The sequence below is a fragment of the Macaca fascicularis genome, chromosome 14, assembly GCF_037993035.2.
Source record: "Macaca fascicularis isolate 582-1 chromosome 14, T2T-MFA8v1.1".
Taxonomy (NCBI): domain Eukaryota; kingdom Metazoa; phylum Chordata; class Mammalia; order Primates; family Cercopithecidae; genus Macaca; species Macaca fascicularis.
In genome coordinates this window covers 117,256,256-117,277,816 of record NC_088388.1, presented here as the reverse complement: position 1 = coordinate 117,277,816, position 21,561 = coordinate 117,256,256, and the positions used below count along the sequence as shown (strand labels likewise).

The 21,561-nt window shown below is 42.9% G+C and overlaps 1 protein-coding gene and 1 long non-coding RNA gene across 2 annotated transcripts; one reads left to right on the top strand and one right to left on the bottom strand.

Annotated features, from left to right (window-relative positions):
• The first annotated feature begins 653 nt into the window (after nucleotides 1-653).
• LOC135967137 (uncharacterized) lies at nucleotides 654-19,878 on the top strand. Its single transcript, XR_010581028.2, has 3 exons — nucleotides 654-780; nucleotides 878-930; nucleotides 18,931-19,878. It is a non-coding gene; the product is annotated as an uncharacterized lncRNA (long non-coding RNA).
• ATP5MG (ATP synthase membrane subunit g) lies at nucleotides 12,015-19,886 on the bottom strand. The gene is made up of 3 exons (XM_005579802.4): nucleotides 19,776-19,886; nucleotides 14,130-14,290; nucleotides 12,015-12,214 (listed from the first exon to the last, which is right to left on the bottom strand). The coding sequence occupies exons 1-3, from the start codon at nucleotides 19,825-19,827 to the stop codon at nucleotides 12,116-12,118; spliced, it is 312 nt and encodes a 103-aa protein (XP_005579859.1). The 5' UTR covers nucleotides 19,828-19,886; the 3' UTR covers nucleotides 12,015-12,115.
• Nucleotides 19,887-21,561: the final 1,675 nt, after the last annotated feature.

The window sequence follows — 21,561 nt, the reverse complement described above, 5'->3', positions numbered from 1 at the left end:
TTTTGGGTTTTATTTATTTATTTTTTTTGTAGAGACAGGGTTTTGCCATATTGCCCAGGCTGGTCTCAAACTCCTGAACTCAAGGGATCCACCTGCCTCAGTCTCCCAAAGTGTTGGGATTACAGGCATGAGGCACACCTGCCTTTATTTTTAATTTTCTGTACAGATGAAGTCTCGCTATGTTGATGAGGCTGGTCGTGAACTCCTGGCCTCAAGCGATCCTCCCATCTCAGCCTCCCAAAGTGTTGAGATTACAGGCGTAAACCACTATCAACTATCAGTCTTCCCACAGCTTCAACTGCTCTCATTATTCTAATCCTACTGACCATTCTCAAAGTCCTCCCAAGGTTTTTTTTTTTTTTTTTTTTGAGGAAAAATGGATAAAACTGAGCAATATTATCTCCCCATTGAGATGTCTAGCTTTTTTTTTGAGTCATGCTTAAAGTCTAACTATATAGTCTAAAGTTGGTTTAGGATTCCTTTCAGCCACCAGTGCCAACTTACCTTAGGCTAACAGGAATAGAGTTCAGTTGATCTAATTTAGAACAAATTTGTATCCGTAGATGGGATGGAAAATCTAGGTGAGGATTAAGGTCATGGACAAGGTACAAGAGGAGGAGGAAATCTGAGTTAATTATAACCTAGGTTATGCAGTCTTAATTCCAGGAAGCTGTGCCTTAGCTAGGTAGACAACTTGTTGATTGAGGAATATTCTCAGAGGAACTAGAAGCTACCCGTTTCTGAATTCTGAGATGAATTTCTACATCATCTGAGATGAAGGTGAAGGTGTCAGTATCCAAAGACTAGAAATTCTAAGAAAACTATGTCACTTGGAGAAAGCCCTTTAGTAAGCATTTGCTTATTTTCTTTCCAGCAGTCATGGCTGGCCTGGAAGATTTCCCAAAGGTTATCTTTTTCAAGACCAGTTGGGTAAGGCTGTTTTGATATGTTTTTGAATATACATTATAATGCATTCATTGTGTTTATTTGTTTATTCCTAGATTTTTTTTTTTTTTTTTTTTTTTTTTTTTGAGACGGAGTCTCGCTCTGTCGCCCAGGCTGGAGTGCAGTGGCCGGATCTCAGCTCACTGCAAGCTCCACCTCCCGGGTTCACGCCATTCTCCGGCCTCAGCCTCCCGAGTAGCTGGGACTACAGGCGCCCGCCACCTCGCCCGGCTAGTTTTTTGTATTTCTTAATAGAAACGGGGTTTCACCGTGTTAGCCAGGATGGTTTCGATCTCCTGACCTCGTGATCCGCCCGTCTCGGCCTCCCAAAGTGCTGGGATTACAGGCTTGAGCCACCGCGCCCGGCCTTTTTTTTTTTTTTTTGAGACGGAGTCTCGCTCTGTCGCCCAGGCTGGAGTGCAGTGGCCGGATCTCAGCTCACTGCAAGCTCTGCCTCCTGGGTTTACACCATTCTCCTGCCTCAGCCTCCCGAGTAGCTAGGACTACAGGCGCCCGCCACCTCGCCCGGCTAGTTTTTTGTATTTTTTAGTAGAGATGGGGTTTCACCGTGTTAGCCAGGAGGTCTTGATCTCCGACCTCATGATCCGCCCGTCTGGGCCTCCCAAAGTGCTGGGATTACAGGCTTGAGCCACCGCGCCCGGCCCTATTCCTAGATTTTTAAAAAACTGTATATATTTTGGTAATAACTAAAGTAAAAGCAGATAAAACCAAGAGAACATGGCCATCATTGTTCAAGGCCTCATACTCTCTGATGCAAAAAGATAAGCCTGAATTAAAAGCTACATTTCTTAATGTCTCTCATATGAAAAGCTATATAAGCTCCTGGTGTCAAGTTTAAAAACTGAGAACTTATTTTGAAACATTATGGGTAGAGACTAGGGAGTTAAATGATGACTTTTTAAAATGTTTAGGGTTAGGTATTAACACCCTCAGCTATTTGCCTTATTTTCTTCTTTACTAAGAGCCCTCTCTATCAATATATAGCAAATAGTCTTGCTTAAGGCCCGGGAAAAGTCACCGTATCCAAGGCTTGATGCAAATTATATGTTACCAATCTTCATTTACTCCTGCTAAAGTTGAAATGGAGTGTCTTACATGTGGGTTAGAGTTCAGATATAAGTTTCTGAATAAAAACATAAAAAGCGAACCATCTCCCTTACCTACTCCTGCTCCTCACAGTCCAATAAAAAACTTAAATGTCGCAGAGTAGAGGGAATGTGGTTAGAGTTAGGACACTGAGGAATCAAGTCCTGCACTCCAGTCCTCTACCACTGACTCATTCACCTCCGGCAAATGGTTCCACTTCATTTCATTTTGTACTGAAAAGTGAGGAGAGTAACATTTTGTTTCAAATTTTCTTAGGTGAGTGGGTTCTGCTACCCTGCAAGGCTTTTGCTGAAGTTGAGATGAACAAATAAGAAAAATATGCAACTATAGATTGTTTTAAGAGAGGTGGGAAAAAACCCAACGGATTTTGTTGCTGATTTGTGTCCTTAGGACTCTCCACAGATAACTTTGAGAGATTTACTACTTAGTCCTTAGAGGCAGCTTCCTTCTGGGACGGGTGGATATGAGGCATGGGGTGGGGTCGGATGGTGATGGGAGAGCAAAGGAACACAAGGGTCCCAAATCAAGGCCCTTTTGGCTTCAGTGTTTACCCTCAGTGCAGTGGGGGTGAAATTTGGAGCCTAGGGTGAGGTAGAAATTAGTGTCCCTGCTGCAGTAGTAACTTGGGTATCAGATAATAAAGCATATTTCCACCAGCATATTCTAAAGGCAGATGAAACTATACAGGGGTTTAAGGTAAAGCTATGATGAACAAAATATCACCCCTGACTTTTTAAAATTTCATTTTATTTTATGTTCCAGGGTACATGTGCAGGATGTGCAGGTTTATTACATAGGTAAATGTGTGTCATGGTGGTTTGCTGCACCTATCAACCCATCACCTGGGTATTAAGCCCAGCATGCATTAGCTGTATTTCCTGATGCTCTCCCTCCCTCTGTCCTCCCCTTGACAGGCTCCAGTGGGTGTTGTTCCCCTCCTTGTGTCCATGTGTTGTCATTGTTCAGTCTCACTTTTGAGAACATGTGGTGTTTGATTTTCTGTTCCTGTGTTAGTTTGCTGAGGATAATGGCTTCCAGCTCCATCCACATCCCTGCAAAGGACATGATCTCGTTCCTTTTTATGGCTGCATAGTATTCCATGGTGTATATATACCACATTTTCTTTATCCAGTCTATCACTGATGGGCATTTGGGTTGATTCCATGTCTTTGCTATTGTGACTAGTGCTGCAGTATGTATGTATCTTTATATGTACCTAGTACATCCACTTTCAAAACCATTTAATCACCTTTTTGGAGAAGTTTTTTTCTGATTTTCCCGAACTGCTTCCCTTTACCCTCCTGTTGATGCTTCCTGTAGCACACATCATTGTATAATAGAATGATTTATATCATTTATAATGGTATAATAGAATGATTTATATTTTATAGAATAGAATAGAATGATTTATATTCCTTTGGGTGTATACCTAGTACCAGGATTGCTGGTTCCAATGGTATTTCTGGTTCTAGGTCTTTGAGGAATCACCACACTGTCTTCCACATCACCCCGACTTAATGTTTACTTGGTCATTATTCCTTTCATTTTTTTCACCAATCTGGGGCTCACATGACTTTCTTTCCATTGTTCTACCTGGAGGTCACTAAAATTGGTAACCATTCTTCCACCATCACCTCATAATTCACTGTCTTAGAACTACATTTATTCAGTTGTTCTATTAGGTTCCCCACTCTCTTGAGACCCAGAGTCAGATGACATCAGGTAAAAATGCAGGCTGTCCTTAGGGGAAACAATAGCTATTTTAACAAGCAGGCTATAATTCAAAACCACACAACAGTATTTAATTGCTTTTGGATTTGACAACACTGGAATGCATTAAAACTTGGAGCCTCTGAAGATAACCTTCCTAACTTTATGCAAGAGTCCAAGGTATAGTTCTTATAAAAATCCATCCATAGTTTGCATATGTAAAATCCTCTGAGGAAAATGGTGGTGCTTTAAACCTTTATATGATATGCTTCTTTGAGCTGTAACAAGGATATAAATCAGGAAATGCAGGCTTGGCAAAGAAAGAGTTAAGATGATAAATTTCTAAGGAATTTCAGGGATTTTCAGATTTCAGGCTTGGTCTTTTATAAAGGATCTTCTGCTGCATACCTCCTGGTTCTCCCCTGCTAGACCTCATATATGCAAAAGTAGCTTTGCATTAGCTAGCACAGTAGAGAAGGCTAATCAGAGATCCAAATCTCTGTTTCAGAGTTGGAGGTTGAGATGCAAGAGTGACTCAGCTGGCATCAGCTCTGTAGCAGTCTCAGCCTGCAGGCCTTCAGGAAGTGAGTCCTCCAGGCCTGCATCTCCCTCTGTGGCAAATTGCCACTAAACTCTGCTGTTTATCAACCCAGTACCAAACACAGTAGGAAGAGTCTGCTGTTTCACTGTTTTCAACAAAACCAAAAACATAGAAGCCAGATTATATGACGGGATAGTATTACAAAGGTGTATTAGATACAGTATCTCCCTTAAAAAACTTACAGTTTAGTAAGGAAATAAATGTAAATATAGCATTAGAGTACAATGATGTGTGCTACAAGAAGCATCAACAGGAAGGTAAAGGGAAGCAGTTTAGGAAAATCAGAAAAAACCTCTCCGAAAAGGTGATGAAGAGGTTTTGAAAGTGGATGTGCTAGGTAGAAAGTGCCAGGAATGAAGGCAGAGGGGAAAGCATTTATATAGATTCATTAATGGATACATTCACTTTATTCATCACATTTGCACTGAGTGACTTCTGTGTGCTTGGAGCATGTGATATGAACCATCTAGTACAGGCAAGGTGGTGTGTGTATATATATGTATAGGTGGAGAGAGTGGTAAGATGAGATAACGATGTGGGAGTAACTGGAAGTTCTCCAATTGCTTAAATTTTCTTAGTCAAGTAGGAAGTAAGGTCATCTGTTGAAGGATATAATTGCGGTCTGAAGAAACATAATATGATTGGCTGGTAGTATTAAGTGCTCTCTTAAGGTTCTGACCATCATGAATATAGAGTGATACTACCTTTTTTTTTTTTTTTTTTTTTTTTTTAAGACAGAGTCTCACTCTGTTGCCAAAACAGGATGGAGTGCAGTGGTGCGATCTCAGCTGATTGCAACCTCCAGCTCGTGGGTTCAAGTGATTCTTATGCCTCAGCCTCCCAAGTAGCTGGGACTACAGGTGTGTGCCACCATGCTCAGTTAATTTCTGTAATTTTAGTAGAGAGGGGGTTTGCCATGTTGGCCAGGCTGTTATCGAACTCCTGGCCTCAAGGGATCCACCCAAAGTGTTGGGATTACAGGCGTGAGCCACCACACCTGGCCAGACGAGTTACTTTGTTTTCTCCAACTTCATTTGGGTCCGTAGGTGCAGAGCAGGTGGAAAGCTGAATTAAGCCAAGGAGTTGGTTTTGGTAAGTGAGTACAACGAAGAGAGTGAGAGGCAAGGAAGTTGAAGGTGTATTCAAGAGAATGCTTATGATTGATCATGGAACATAAGTTGTATCAGGAGAGAAAAGCTGACATCAAGGGGGTGAGGGAGATGGTAGGATCAATTTATTGATGGTCATGAAAACTCTGAATTTGTGTAGTTGAGATATTTGACAGAATGGGCTAGGAAGATAATAGGTGGTCAGAGAGAGGGATGCATGAAATTGAAACTAAGATGGTTGATAATTTTGGTAAAAAGATGGGAATCAGTATTTAAGGAAGGTGAAAGGTGTAACTGTTAAGTTTTTAGGGAATCAAAAGGCCAGGTTGGTTGAAGGATCATTTATGTTAGTAGTTCCCAAACTTTAGCATGCATTAGACTTATATATGGAAAGATAATTAAAATACAGATTGTGCTGGGTGCAATGACATATGCCTGTCGTCCCAGCTACTTGGGAGGCTGAGGGAAGAAGATTGCTTGAGCTCAGGAGTTTGAGACCAGTCCAGGTAACATAGTGAGACCATCTCTAAAAAAATGCAAAACAACAAAACAACAACAAAAATACAGATTGCAAGATCCCACTCCTAGTTTCTGGGGTAAATCCTGGTAATTTTCATTTCTAAATTCCCTGGTGATGCTGATGCTGCTGTGGTCCAGGGACTGTACTTTGGAAACTACTGACCCATGTGTATGTTGAAATTGCAATTGTCAAGAATTAAGATAGAAGTAGTGTTGGCCGGGCGCGGTGGCTCAAGCCTGTAATCCCAGCACTTTGGGAGGCCAAGACGGGCAGATCACGAGGTCAGGAGATCGAGACCATCCTGGCTAACACGGTGAAACCCCGTCTCTACTAAAAAATACAAAAAACTAGCTGGGCGAGGTGGCGGGCGCCTGTAGTCCCAGCTACTCGGGAGGCTGAGGCAGGAGAATGGCGTAAACCCGGGAGGCGGAGCTTGCAGTGAGCTGAGATCCGGCCACTGCACTCCAGCCTGGGCGACAGAGCAAGACTCAGTCTCAAAAAAAACAAAAAAAGACAAAAAACAAAACAAACAAACAAACAAAAAAGATAGAAGTAGTGTTATAAAGTGACAGTGAGCCAGGACACAAAATTGGCAAGAAATAAAGGGGACCAGGTGAGGTGGCTCACGCTTGTAATCCCAACACTTTGGGAGGCCAAGGTGGGGGATTCCTTCAACCTAGGAGTTTGAGACCAGCCTGGGCAATGTGGCTACCCTGTCTCTACAAAAAAATAGCTGTGCGTGGTGGCATGTGCCTGTAGTTCCAGCTATTTGGGAAGCTGAGATAGGAGGATCTTGAGTGAGCCTGGGAGGTTGAGACTGCAGTAAGCTGTGATCATGCCACTATACTCCAGCCCAGGCGACAGAGCGAGACCCTGTCTCAAAAGACAAAAAGATAGGCTGGGTGCGGTGGCTCACGCCTGTAATCCCAGCACTTTGGGAGGCCGAGGCGGGCGGATCACGACATCAGGACCATCCTGGTTAACACGGTGAAACCCCGTCTCTACTAAAAATACAAAAAAATTAGCCGGGCGTGGTGGCGGGCGCTTGTAGTCCCAGCTGTTCGGGAGGCTGAGGCAGGAGAATGGCGTGAATCCGGGAGGCGGAGCTTGCAGTGAGCCGAGATTGCGCCACTGCACTCCAGCCTGGGTGACAGAGCGAGACTCCGTCTCAAAAAAAAAAAAAAAAAAAAAAAAAAGACAAAAAGATATAAAAAGGAATGAACTGATTAGTGGAAAACTGCAACAATCAGGGACAGTGGATATACACTCTAATAACATGACATTTAAAGCTAGGTTTTACGGGGACTGGTTAGAAATTGTGGCTGAAACAATGGTTGGTAGCTAATGAGGTTAAGGTGAGGCAGAAGGGAGACTGCCAAGGGCTTTGCATGCTAGTATTTTATTATATCAGGGCCTTTTGTTTGGTAAACAGGTCTAGTGTAAGTTCCCTGCTAAGGGATTACCTCTGGTGGAACTGTTACTGAATTCATCACAAGGGTGATCAGAATCTTATGTCCTGGTAGAAACAAAAACCACACTAATTAGAAAACAGTAAGTCCTACTAAACTACCTATCACTTTACATAAGATTAGGGAGGTTGATATCTAATGAGACAAGAAATCTTAAATAACTTAATAGCAGGGCAAAGCAGGACCAAGAATATATAATACAGAATGGAACTGGAAATACAAAGCAGGATCCACAAGCTGGTCACAGGTAGAGTCAGGGCACCGACTACAACACAGGATCATGACCTTGGCCCAGTTTATGTTTCCACGACTTATTGCTCTTGGGATCCTAGCCAAATTGTCTTTTATAAAGGATTTTCTGCTTTTTCTTTTTTTTTTTTTTTTTTTGAGACGGAGTCTCGCTGTGTCTCCCAGGCTGGAGTGCAGTGGCGTGATCTCGGCTCACTGCAAGCTCCGCCTCCCGGGTTCACGCCATTCTCCCGCCTCAGCCTCCCAAGTAGCTGAGACTACAGGCGCCCGCCACCACGCCCGGCTAGTTTTTTGTATTTTTAGTAGAGACGGGGTTTCACCATGTTATCCAGGATAGTCTCGATCTCCTGACCTCGTGATCCACCCGCCTCGGCCTCCCAAAGTGCTGGGATTACAGGCTTGAGCCACCGCGCCCGGCCGATTTTCTGCTTTTTCATGTTTTCTGCTTAGTTCCTCTCTTGTTAAATGGTATATCATTTATGGCACGTGCTTCAGAGGAAAGCTGAGGGCTAAATGAGATAGCTGGTGCAAGTGCTTTGAAAAGGTAAAGTGTTATACAAATATGAAATATTTAAAAAGAAAGTATTGAGCTATACTTAGAAATCAGGGTAGAATACTTAGGTATGTAAGAGATGAATGGAAAAGAAAGGAGAAACTGTTAATCTAAGAACAATGCTGAGATGTATAAAACAAAGGATGAGACCAGGCGCAGTGGCTGACTCCTGTACTTCCAGCACTTCGGGAGGCTGAGGAGGGCAGATCATGAGGTCAAGAGATCGAGATCATCCTGGCCAACATGGTGAAACCCTGACTCTACTAAAAATACAAAAAATTAGCCAGGCATGGTGGCACGCGCCTGTAGTCGCAGCTACTTGGGAGGCTGAGGCGGGAGAATCTCTTGAACCTGGGAGGCGGAGGTTGCAGTGGGCTGAGATCATGCCATTGCACTCAAGCCTGTTGACAAGAGTGAGACTCCATCTCAAAAAAAAAAAAAAGGGATGAAATGTGCAATGTGGGCAGTTTCACATGAGTTTTTTTTTTTTTTTTTTTTGAGACTGAGTTTCGCTCTTGTTGCCTAGGCTGGAGTGCAATGGCATGATCTCGGCCCACTGCAACCTCCGCCTCCCAGGTTCAAGAGATTCTCCCGCCTCAGCCTCCCAGTAGCATGTGTGCTGATGCCCGGCTAATTTTGTATTTTTAGTAGAGACAGGGTTTCACCATGTTCGTCAGGCTGGTCTCCAACTCGTGACCTCAGGTGATCCGCCCAAAGTGCTGGGATTATAGGCGTGAGCCACCACACCCGGCCTCACATTAGTTTTTTTTTTTTTTTTTGAGATGGAGTCTCGCTCTTTGCCAGGCTGAAGTGCAGTGGCGCCATCTCGGCTCACTGTAACCTCCGCCTCCCAGATTCAAGTGATTCTCCTGCCTCAGCTTCCCAAGTAGCTGGGACTACAGCCATGTGCCACCACGTCCAGCTAATTTTTGTATTCTTAGTAGAGATGGGTTTCACCATGTTGGCCAGGATGGTCTTGATATCTTGACCTCGTGATCTGCCCATCTCAGCCTCCCAAAGTGCTGGGATTATAGGCGTGAGCCACCGCGCCTGGCCACATTAGTTTTGAAATGATGAAAGCCTCAACAAAAAGCCTCATTTACTTACATATAGATAGCAGTTTCCTTAGGAATAAACCTTTGGACCACAGTGACAAATATTCGTATAACTGGCTTTGACTTAACCATTGTGTTCTCTCTCCTCGTGATGCCTACTACTAAATGAGTACTTACTTCTACTTTTACATACTGAGAAAATTGCAGGACCACATGCACTGTTACATGAACCCTATGCAAGTTTGCAGGTTTCTATTCCGGCTTTTGTTACATGGAATTGAAATTACCTGCTGATGTTAGACCACACAAGTTACTTCAGGGCAGGACTGTGCCTTGTCAAAATCTTTCAATGGCTTTCCATTCATTGTCCTTAAAGAAGTCCAAGCCTTAATAGGCATAAAATACAATCTGGTCCCCACCATCTCTGGCTTTACCTCAGTGCTCTCCTCTGCCTGGCAGTTTGGCCACACTTACACTCTCAGATCATCAATGTACTACACTTTTTCTGACAATAGCTTTTGCACAGGTTGTTTCACCCGCCCAGCATACCTTGCTCCATTCTTCTTGGCTAACTTACTTTCCTGGTTTATATAGTTACTATCGTCTCTGACAACTTCTCTTGAACCTCCTTCTCATCTGGGTTAGCCTTCCTTTTTTTTTTTTTTTTTTTGAGACGAGTCCCACTCTGTTGCCCAGGCTGGAGTGCAGTGGAGTGATCTTGGCTCACTGCAACCTCCACCTCCCGGGTTCAAGTGATTCTCCTGCCTCAGCCTCCCGAGTAGCTGGGACTACAGGTGCACGTCACCACACCTGGCTAATTTTTGTATTTTTAGTAAAGACAGGGTTTCACTATATTGGCCAGGCTGGTCTCAAATTCCTGACCTCGTGATCCGCCCGCCTCAGCCTTCCAAAGTGCTGGGATTACAGGCGTGAACCACTGCGCCCAGCCCTGGATTAGCCTTTCAAGCATACCTTCCCCTTCCCTCATTATAGTACTTCTCACATCTTATAGTAATTGCATGCCTAATTACCTGTCTTACCAGATCAAACTCTGTGAAACAGGTAACAGTCTTGTTCCTGAATGTTTCTGCCATTTTAATTGTGCCTAGAGCTTAGGTGCACAATAAACACCGAGTTTGCCAATGACAAACACTTGGCAGCACACAAATTCAGTGAAAGCCTCAGTAATTCTGTTAGAAGACATTTGGGGTTGATGAGGACAAAAAAAAAAAAAAAAAGAGAAACAAGCCTGGTGAAGTCAAGTGGCCACTTCAAGGAGCTCACTGCTATTTTTTAACCTAAGAAAATTCCGTACATGCACTATTAGCCACAGGGGAGAACAGGGGTGTTCTGTATGGCAAAAGAGGAAGCTGCAGTGAAGTGAGTAGTAAATGTTTATTTTGAGGATCTTCTGGTGTGACAGTGGTGTTATAAACAATCACATTACATATCATTAATCAACTAGGTGTCTGTAGGTTTTAACTAGTAGCTGATCTCCTATCTTGTTTTTTTCCGGTTAATTTGAATAATCATGCACTGTATGAAAAAGAAACTGATTGCCATTCTCATATCAGTCTTTTTGAGCACTTTTTGAAAAGAGGTCGTTTCAGTTTTGACCACCTGTCTATTGCAGGAGTAAGTTAGGCATTACTTCACATTTTAGCAGCGTGGTAGTCTCTATGGGAACTTTCTTGCCTATCACTTAGATAAGCTGTGCCATTTATTAGGCTAAAATAGCAGTGTTCTAAATGCAGTGGGTAAATTTGGGATTGACTGGATAAAGGTTCAACACTATTAAAGGATTAATAATACTATATTGTGAGCCATAATGCTTTTATAATAAATATGCAACCACCTTTTGGTTATCATCAGTTGGTATTGTATGTTTTGCTGTGGCTGCAGGAATAACAGTGGATTTAGGAAAGTACCAGTGAGTCAATTAAGGATTTTAAGATCCCTGGGAAAAGCCAAGGAATGATCAATCTCTCCTATATACCCAATAAAATCGCTCCAGAAGACAGACTAATACCAATCATTTCATTTACTTCAGGATGTAATATACTATTTAGATCCCAGGAAGATGCTAAATTATAACCTCGCTGAAATATCTGTAGGGCATTTTGTTTTTGCGAAGGCAGTAAAACCAGACAAACGAATAACACACATCAAAATCAGATTTCTAATGTAGGGCTCTGTCCTACTGTTAAAGATGTTAGAAAGATACATACTTAGAATACCACCCTGTTCTCTCTGGGGGAGGCTATATTCAAGATGACAAGTACTCTAACATTTTTACAGACATAGATGTTGTTAATAGGGTCTTTCTGTGATTTTAGCAAAGAGAAACAGTTGAAATGTTACTCTTTCTAACTACTGACATGATTCATCTCTATCACTGGCATATGGTACTACCATTTCTCCTACTGTGGCAAATTCTAGTTTTCCCAAGACCTAACCCTCACTGTTCTGGAAATAAAGCTTAAATATATATATTCCAAACCTTTAAATTAAAATGTTATCCCCATATATTCATGTACCAGGTTAATGTCGCCACATATATCCTTTCTAATTTTGGGCTAAACAGATGTGCATTTAGAGTTGTTTAAAGACAACCCAGCTTAATATCAAGAGAAAGTGTGACCTTTCATGTAGTATTTGATGGAAAAAACACTGAGTTTTGACAAATCTTATTTTATTCAGACAGCAGTCTGATCACACATGGTCCAACAACACTCAAATAATAAATCAAATATAACCAGATGTTAAAGATTGGTCTTCAAACATCATAGCCAATGATGCCACGCTTGCCTATGATCTCTCCAACATAAAACCACATCAACACCTCAGTGGCCACCAGACCATTCAGCACAGCTTCCTGAAAAAAGAAGCATATATTTTAAGGTATCTTTATATATATATATATATATATATTTTTTTTTTTTTTTTGAAACCATTCTTTTCCAGAATTAAGGAGACAAAGAACATAAAGACACTATTCAAACTAGAAGGCAGTTTTAGTCAAAGTTGAGAATTACTAACATTACTTTTGTTCAACTGCTGAGAACCCTTGAACTTTCAATTTTGTAAGGTAAGTAGTTAGAGCTTATAAATTCTTTCAAAGCATTCTTTACAGACCTGAACTGACTTAACCCTTTCATTATAAGTTTATGAGACACTTTATGGGCCCTAAAACAACCCACATCCTGGATATAGCTGGTGCATTTAGACAGGGCATTCATATGAAAGGATGGCTCTAGGAAGGCCGAGTCTCTGAATAGACATTTTTGTCTGGCAAAAGAAAATCTGCTGAAAGATGAAGTGCTGTCTTCCCCCTTTAGACCTCACTTTTATTCATTTAGTATTTGACTTAACTCTGACCAAGTATCTGGTATTCATATCAACATTTTACTGCCCCAAGGAGAAATATACACATCTGGTTCAGGAAAGCACTGTTATTAATACATGGAGCTAGAATATGGATCTGAAATTCTAGTTGAAAAAATAACTTTCCCTAACAAAACTAGACCTTTTCCTTTCAGTACTTCTGGAAGTGAATTTTCCCCATCAAATTAGACCAGAAGTTTATGGAAGTCTTCTGAAAAACAACCATACTTCCCAGGATGTAGGCTCTAAAATTAGCAATCATTTAGGCTTTGTGTACTCTGTGCTTGGATCATGCAAATAAAATCCAAGTTCCAGTTCTTTTTTTCCCTTTTTTTTTTTTTTTTGAGACGGAGTCTCGCTCTGTTACCCAGGCTGGTGTGCAGTGGTGCGATCTCGGCTCACTGCAAACTCTGCCTCCCGGGTTCACACCATTCTCCTGCCTCAGCCTCCCGAGGAGCTGGGACTACAGGTGCCCGCCACCACGCCTGGCTAATTTTTTGTATTTTCAGTAGAGACGGGGTTTCACTGTATTAGCCAGGATGGTCTCGATCTCCTGACCTCGTGATCTGCCCGCCTCGGCCTCCCAAAGTGCTGGGATTACAGGTGTGAGCCACCAGGTCCAGCCTTTTTTCCTTAAGAGACAGGGTCTCACTCTGTCACCCAGGCAGTGACACAATCATAGCTCACTGCCTCCTCTAACTCCTGGGCTCAAGCGATCCTCTCGCCTCAGCCTCCCAAGTAGTTGGGACTACAGGTGCATGCCACCACACCTGGCACATTTTTTTCACTATTTTGGGTAGAGATAGGGCCTTGCTATGTTGTCTGGGCTGGTCTTGAACTCCTGGCCTCAAGCGATCCTCCTACTTACTTTGGACTCCCAAAGTACTGGGATTACAGGCAGGAAGTGACTGCGCGTGGCTGCAAGTTCCAATTCTTACAGTTTTTAGATTTTATCTTCACAGAATTCAATAAACCAGGTTTGGTATTTTTATCTTACATATAAGAAGTGTTAGCTTCCTGACTGTGACATAGTTCAAGAGATGTTTTGGCTGAACTGGGGACAATCTCAGGACTACAGATAAAAAAAGTACAGACTCAGCAAAGCAAGCCATATTTTAGTATACTGTCTAATATAGGAAAGGAAAAAAAAAATTCCCAATAAAAATGGTCACCTTTTTGCTAGGTTTAAGACTGTTAGGAAACTAAGACATAAAATGGGCTAATTATTTCTACCCAGGTGACAAAATTAGAAAAGTAAGTATCTTCCTCAGCAGTCAAAATTTTTTTCCTCATTATGTTGGATTCAGCCTCATTGGAAACATATATATTAATCAAAACAATCAGAAAAATCCCAAGGGAAGACATTTTCTGTTATGCACATCCGTTTTCATTTAGCCCATGGTTACCTTAACTGTGAGCTGTTTGAAGCTACCAGTCTGAGCACTATTGACTATTTTTTTCAGGCTCTGAATAGCTCTAGGGATCTCAGCAGGGGTGGGAGGAACCAGCTCAACCTTGGCGTAGTACCAAAATGTGGCCAATCGAGGCTTCGAGTAAGTCACAGCAGCTGGAAAACAAAACAAAACAAAAAAACCAGGATGAACTCACTAGAGACCGAAAGAAGCAGATGTGTGGGCTGGACACAAATATTTATTCATGCATCACCTTCATTCACTGCTTGTACCAAATGTGCACCCGGTGTGAAAAGTCAAAGCTGCTCCCTGGTAACAAGAGGCTTTTAAAGATGCAGAACACCTGTGCCACAGGGATGTTCAATCAGGCAGGATGCTATAAGCACATTCAATTATGCCAGTACTTCACTAGTGGCCAGCTAGTACTGTACTTCATTTATGAATGGCAAATCTAGCTAACTGTAAAGATGCCAGAAGTTGGATTTAGAAACAAGAGAACAGTCAATTTATTCATATTTTCTTGGTAGAGAGATAAGTAAATTTGAAGAAAAAGGCGAATAAAGGGATGAAGGATTTAGAATGGCACTCTTAAGAACAAGATGGAAAGTTATCATAATATTATACACAAGTTCAGATGGAATTAAAACAACTGGTACCCAATTTGGTATTGTCATCAATATGTGCTGGATTAAATCTTTCTCTTGACAAAAGCACAGCTGTTCCTCTTTCAAAGACACCACAAATAATAAAAGTAAAACCTACATGTATCGTTAAGAGCCCAAACTAGAATCTATTACCAAGCTGGATTCCTCAAGGTATTTACTATTTCAAGAGAAGAGACCATTAACAACCAGGGTAGTTGTGAGAATGTAGTAGTGATTTCAGAAAGAGGAAGACATTTTTTATTTAAAAAATTATGAGAGAGGCTAGGTGCAGTGCTCATGCCTGTAAACCCAGCACTTTGGGAGGCCGAGACGGGCAGATCACTTGTGGCCAGGAATTTGAGACCATCCTGCCCAACATGGTGAAACCCTTTCTCTACTAAAACTATAAAAATTAGCTGGGCATGGTGGTGTGCGCCTGTAGTCCCAGCTACTTGGGAGGCTAAGGCACAAGAATTGCTTGGACAGGGGAGCCAGAGGTTGCAGTGAGCCAAGATCTCACCATGACACTCCAGTCTGGGGGACAGAATGAGACTTTGTTTCAAAAATTACAAGAGAAACGTAATAAAAATAGCATGAAGGCCCATAAAGTGTCTACTGTTCAAAGACAGATTACCCAAGGCTCTTGGTGTTTTTCTTGTATTAATGGCCTCCATTTGAGTATTTCTGAATTACTATCTCCCTCATCTTCTGTGTTTGGGGATATGGGCATACTTTTTCTTTTTTTTCTGAGATGGAGTCTCGCTCTATCACCCAGGCTGGAGTGCAGTGGCGCGATCTTGGCTCACTGCAAGCTCCGCCTCCCAGGTTCACGCCATTCTCCTGCCTCAGCCTCCTGAGTAGCTGGGACTACAGGCGCCCGCCACCACGCTCGGGGCTAATTTTTTTTTGTATTTTTAGTAGAGATGGGGTTTCACCGTATTAGTCAGGATGGCCTCGATCTCCTGACCTTGTGATCCGCCCGTCTCGGCTTCCCAAAGTGCTGGGATTACAGGCGTGAGCCACTGCGCCCGGCCAAGGATATGGGCATACCTTCAAGCAGACACAAAGCTCTAAGAGATAGTTCCAAATAGAACTGCCAATGCCTGTAAGATGGGACAATAAAAAAAAGTACAGTCTTGTGGAACAGTCAACCAATTGTCAACATTATCTCCAACACACAGACATTTCATCCTTAAAAAAAAAAAGTGAATCAGTTTACTGTACATAAACACTATTTAAACACTATTTTAGGTGGTAAATTTGTTTCTTAGGGGATACAGGTTAAAGAGTTTGAAACTGCTTTACATGTATACAAGAGATAAAACATAATGAATGGTAGATGATGGGAGCTAGGTTTCTCAGTGGAGGTTGAGTGATGTTACAGGTAAGTAAGAAAAGCAGCAAGAATAAACCCCACGATACTAGGTTAGAGTTGGACTCAGGTTTAGCTTAATATATACACAGACTGATAGACATGGAAATAATTATATATACATACATGCATGTATATACATGGGTTAGTATGCATGTATACACATATATACATCTATTCGGATACCTATCTATATCCCTGTCAATTGAGAGGACCTAGAAGTAGTGATATTCTAGTAGCAAGGAACATAAACAGCACCCAGACCTTAGTTTCTCAATTCTATTGTCCAATAAAAGGAACTAAGGTTCCTTGGTGAAATGGCTGATTCTAAGGCTGGGACAGGGAAAATACAATATAAATCTGAAGCATCTTGTAGTATCAGAAAGGGAGGCGGCATGTCAAAGGGACAGAGGTGCTAACCTGAAAGAGCTCCCAAATAGCCAAGGGTGAAATAATTTGAGCAATAATACGGTATTTGATATACAAAGTATGAAATGAATGTACAAGTCCATACAATAAGTGACTGGATAAATAAATGGAGAAGAGACAAATCTTTCTCACAGAAGAATTCTATTTAATTTATGTAGATATTCCTTCCTACAGGAGATGGAATCCCCCCACTGTAATCACACCCTGCCTTTATGGGACAGGCTTAGTTATTTGCTTCTAAAGAATAGAACACAGAGAGAAAAACAGTAACTTCACAGTGGAGGAACCTATAACCAAGTGATGAAAGCTTGTATCACCAGAAATGTCACATGAATATCATATACCTCCTGACACGTGATTAGGACATCTCATTACTGTGATATTTCCTCAAAATCCATAGTTCCAGACTAAGCATGAGAAAAACACCAGACAAATCCAGATTGGGGAAATTCTTCAGGATACCTAGACAGACACCTAGACAGACAAGATACCTAGATACCTTAAAACTGTCAAGGTCAGGAAAGATGAGGGAAGACTGGGAAACTGTCCTGGACCAAAGGAGGTTGGAAAGACACAGAAACTAAATGCAATGTGGTACACTGGATTGGATCCTAGAACGGGAAGATTACTGGAAAAACTACTGAAATAGAAATAAAGTCTACAGTTAAGGGGAAAAAAAAATCAGACTCTATGATTCCTAGGCAAGCCTGATGATAAATTTACTTATTTCCATAAGCTTCTTTGGCCCCCAGGGGAATTAACAGATATAGTCAGTAATTTCTATTAAATATTTAACATTCACATTTAATACACTAGCCTGTATATGTTATAAAGCAAAATGTATTTCCACGTTAACATTCCAGCCCAGTTGAGTCCTCCTTTCTAAGTACTTTTGGAAGAATAACAAGTTATCTTTCAATTATTTACAATAACGGAGGGAAGGGTTTATATATTTCATAACAAAAAAATTACCTTGGTGTTACTTTTTAGATTTTTATCATAAAAACTAGATTGCAATTCCTTAATATGCGCCATCTAAAAAATGTGAAAGCCACACCAGAAAAAAAATCCACTTGAAATATTAAGAATTGTGCCTTAAATCATCCACGAAGTCCAGAGTGAAGCCTCCAATCCTTTTTTCTCTTTAGTTTTTTTTTTTTTTTGAGACGGAGTCTCCTCTGTCACCAGGCTGGAGTGCAGTGGCGCGATCTTGGCTCACTGCAACCTCTGCCTCCTGGGTTAAAGAGATTTTCCTGCCTCAGCTTTCCGAGTAGCTGGGATTACAGGAGCCTGCCACCAAGCCTGGCTAATTTCTGTTTTAGTAGAGATGAGGTTTCACCATGTTGGTGAGGAGGCTGGTGTCGAACTCCTGACCTCAGGTGATCCACCCGCCTTGGCGTCGCAAAGTGCTGGGACTACAGGCGTGAGCCACGGTGTCCAGGCTTTTTTTTGAGACTGAGCCTCGCTTTGTCGCCCAGGCTGGCATGCAGTGGTGCAATCTTGACTCACTGCAACCTCCGCCTCCTGGGTTCAAGCGATTCTCCTGCCTCCACCTCCCAAGTAGCTGCGATTACAGGCATGCACCACCAGGCCTGGTGGTATTTTTAGTAGAGATGGGGTTTCACCATGTTGGCCAGGCTGGTCTCGAACTCCTGCTCTCAAGTGATCTGCCCGCCTCGGCCTCCCAAAGTGCTGAGATTACAGGCCTGAGCCACCGCCGCAGGGCTATCTCTTATGATTAATATAAAATTGTAGAGCTCTATGACAGATAACAATCTTAGTGAAGTAAAAGATTTTTTTGTAAGCTTAAGAAATTCTTTGGGAAAATGTGTAAAATGTTTCACTAGTAGGCTGTGAGGTTCTGCAGGAGAGCCTTCAATAACTCATAGTTTGGCTGGTGATGGAGGGAAGGGAGGAGAGAATGGATAAAATACCAAGCTGGCACTGTGGCTCACGCCTGTAACTCCAGCACTTTGGGAGGCCGAGGCGGGAGGATCCCTTGAGCCCAGGAGTTAAGAGACTAGCCTGGGCAACATGGCGAAATCCCGTCTCTTAAAACATACAAAAATTAGCCAGGTGTGGTGGCGCGCCTGTGATCCCAGCTACTCAGGAGGCTGAGGTGGGAGGATCGCTTGAGCCTCGGAGGCAGAGGCTGCAGTGAGCTGTGATCTGCCACAGCACTCCAACCTGGGCGACAAAGTGACAGTCCCTGTCTTCTAGGAAAAAAAAAAAAAAAAAAAAAAAAGAAAGAAAGAAAAAGAAAGTACCCAAATCAAACTCAAACATAGCAAAAGAGACTAAAAAGTATTACATTTTTTTTTTGAAGTTCTGCTTTCTATTCACATTTCAGAAATCTGGGCGAAAGTTAGAGATCTGACCTTCAGTCAACTTACTGGAATACAGCACATTTAGGAAAACCTTACGTCAATTTATCTTATCTCGCTTCACGAATAAAATGAATAGCCTGCCACTGAGAAGACAACTGAAATATTTACTGGCCAAATAAACTAGTACTCAGAGGCTGTGATTATTCAGGGTTGTTGTGAAATACAGCGGTCTACCAGTGAGGCTCTTCAAGCCGAAAAAATTCCACGAATGCTAAGCTGTAATAACAAAGATTACTATTTATACGGATCCCGTTCTATGCTTCTCGGGGCACGGATACTCATCCATGAAGTCCATTTCCACTTAAAATTTCCCTCGGATTAAAGTGGAAGTATCTTAGAATCCGTCTAGGACAGAAAGCAAAGTCGACATTTCTGTTGACTTCCAAATACTCCACTGACAACCAGACCATGTGATGAGGCCCAATTGATGTACTTTCACACGTTTCTGCCCTTCCTTTTCTTAGCTCTCCTAACAGAGCCATGCCCTCTATATTCCTGCCCTTAGCGATCTCAGGGGGCGTAATGGCGGAGCTGCCGGGCAACGCCGGGCATCCTTCACACTACCTCTCTTCCCAGTGGTGGTTGGATTTCAGGAACTTCTAGGTTGTGTAGAGAACCCAATCTGCAGGTCAGGCGAGCGGAAGGCTAGAGGAGAGTCGCCAACCTTCCTGCTTCCTTCACCTGCAGGCCATCCCGCCCCGGCACCCGCAGGCCCCTCGGGTCTTGGCCGCCCGCTTCTTCCTCTCAGGCCATCGCAGGCCTCCCTGCCGCCCGTGTGCCCGCCTCGGCGGTCTTACATCGCGCTCACCGTTCACCAGAGCCGGGGTCTTCTCCACAAGGTTACGGACAAATTGGGCCATGGTTCTGGGATGCGAAGTCCGTCTCCCGGAACGGCCGGCTGAATGTCACCCGCCGGAAGGACCCGCTGCAGGACCCCGTCCCACTTCCAAGGTCAGGCCGCCTCTTTTCGCGCCGGTCGAGGATATTTAAATGTCCAAAGATCTTTGCAGAATCCAGTCTGTCCACTTACTTTTTTCAACATGGAAGAGAAGGTGGATATGAAAAGATGATATTAGAGAGCATGTGAAGAACAGCGGGATTCCGCAGAGAAGCAGGCATTTTGTTGGGCAGCCACTAGCAGAGGTCCGGAAACCCGGCAAGGAGCGGAAATGCGCATGCGCCCTGAACCTTCAGTGCTCTTCTTGGCGCCGATATCCGCTATTTCGCGTCGTGTGCTTTAGCTGCGTTTCTGAGAACCTATGAAGTCGGTGCTGCAGAAGCATTCGCTGAGATTCTTCTAGTCCCACACGATCGTTGTACAGAGGTAGAGAGGGTCCAAGGCCAAACATATAAAGTTAGAGTCCGAGCAAGCACCACACAACCTGGTACCAGGTTCAACCCATAGCCCTTTTTATTTGAGACAGTCTCGTTCTGTCGCCCAGGCTGAAGTGCAGTGGCACGACTTCGGCTCATTGCAACCTACGTCCCCCAGGTTCCAGCGATTGTCGTGCCTCAGTCTTCCGAGTAGATGGGACTACAGGCGCCCGCCACCACGCCTGGCTAATTTTTGTATTTTTAGTAGAGACTGTGTTTCACCATGTTGGCCAGGCTGGTCTCGAACTCCTAGCCTCAAGTGATCCGCCCGCCTTGGTGCTGAGATTACAGACGTGAATCACCGCCCCTGGCCCCACAGCCCTTTTTAAAGTTGATTTTTTTGTAATCCCAGTCTCCCCAAAGTCCTGTATCAGGATTGGAATCCATTTCCCCTAATTCCCTAGTTAGCCACAAGGAGTTGTGCAGATGTGAGGGAAAAAACACCTGTATTGAACGCCCACACTATGCCAGGCATTTTGGAATTTAAAGAAAGCCTGTAAGGCATTGTCCCCATTGAGACTGGTTTTGAAAAATGGCCACACAATTTGGAAGTGGCAGAGTTGAGATCTGAAGAAGCTGCAATGTAAACTCAGAGAGGGGGCATTCTATCAGATTAGGCATGGTGGTGATTTCAGCATACTTCCTAGAGAAGATGCTTGAGCTGATGTGTGAGAGAACAGCTGTATACCACAGAGGGCTGAAACTTCATAGTTTAATATGAGAAGGAAAAGATGTATGTAGGGAAGTGGCATTTGATGAGACGAACAGAACTATAATGTATCCTGGGGAAGTCTGAGCAGAAGTAAATCTCTGATTTTTGGAATGGTTAGAGGGGTGGAAAGAAAAATTTGAAGTGGTATCAAGGAACTAAGAACTTTTCAGTGAAGGAGTGATTCTGCTGCCCTAGATACTGCAGAAAAGTCAAATTAAGGATGGGAAAGTTAATTTAGCAGTATGGCAATCTTTAACTAATTAGCGCAGTTTCAAAAAATTAGGATAGAAGCCAGGGTGAATGGTGAAGAAATATGGCTGTAAAGGATTACAAGTCAGAAAACCCAAGGGGGATGTGGAACTCAGGGGAGAAATTGAAGACAGAGAAGAGGCAGTCATTTATTTATTTAGAAATGGGGTCTTGCCACATTGCCTAGGCTGGTCTGAAACTCCTGGCCTCAAGAGATCATCCCACTTCTGCCTCTTGCTTAGCTCTAGGATTACAGGCA

Coding starts and splice junctions, on each gene's coding strand:
- ATP5MG (XM_005579802.4), bottom strand. CDS start 19,827: ATGGCCCAATTTGTCCGTAACCTTGTGGAGAAGACCCCGGCTCTGGTG. Junction 14,291..19,775: donor GACCCCGGCTCTGGTGAACG/GTGAGCGCGATG, acceptor TTTGTTTTCCAG/CTGCTGTGACTTACTCGAAG. Junction 12,215..14,129: donor TCAAACAGCTCACAGTTAAG/GTAACCATGGGC, acceptor TTCTTTTTTCAG/GAAGCTGTGCTGAATGGTCT.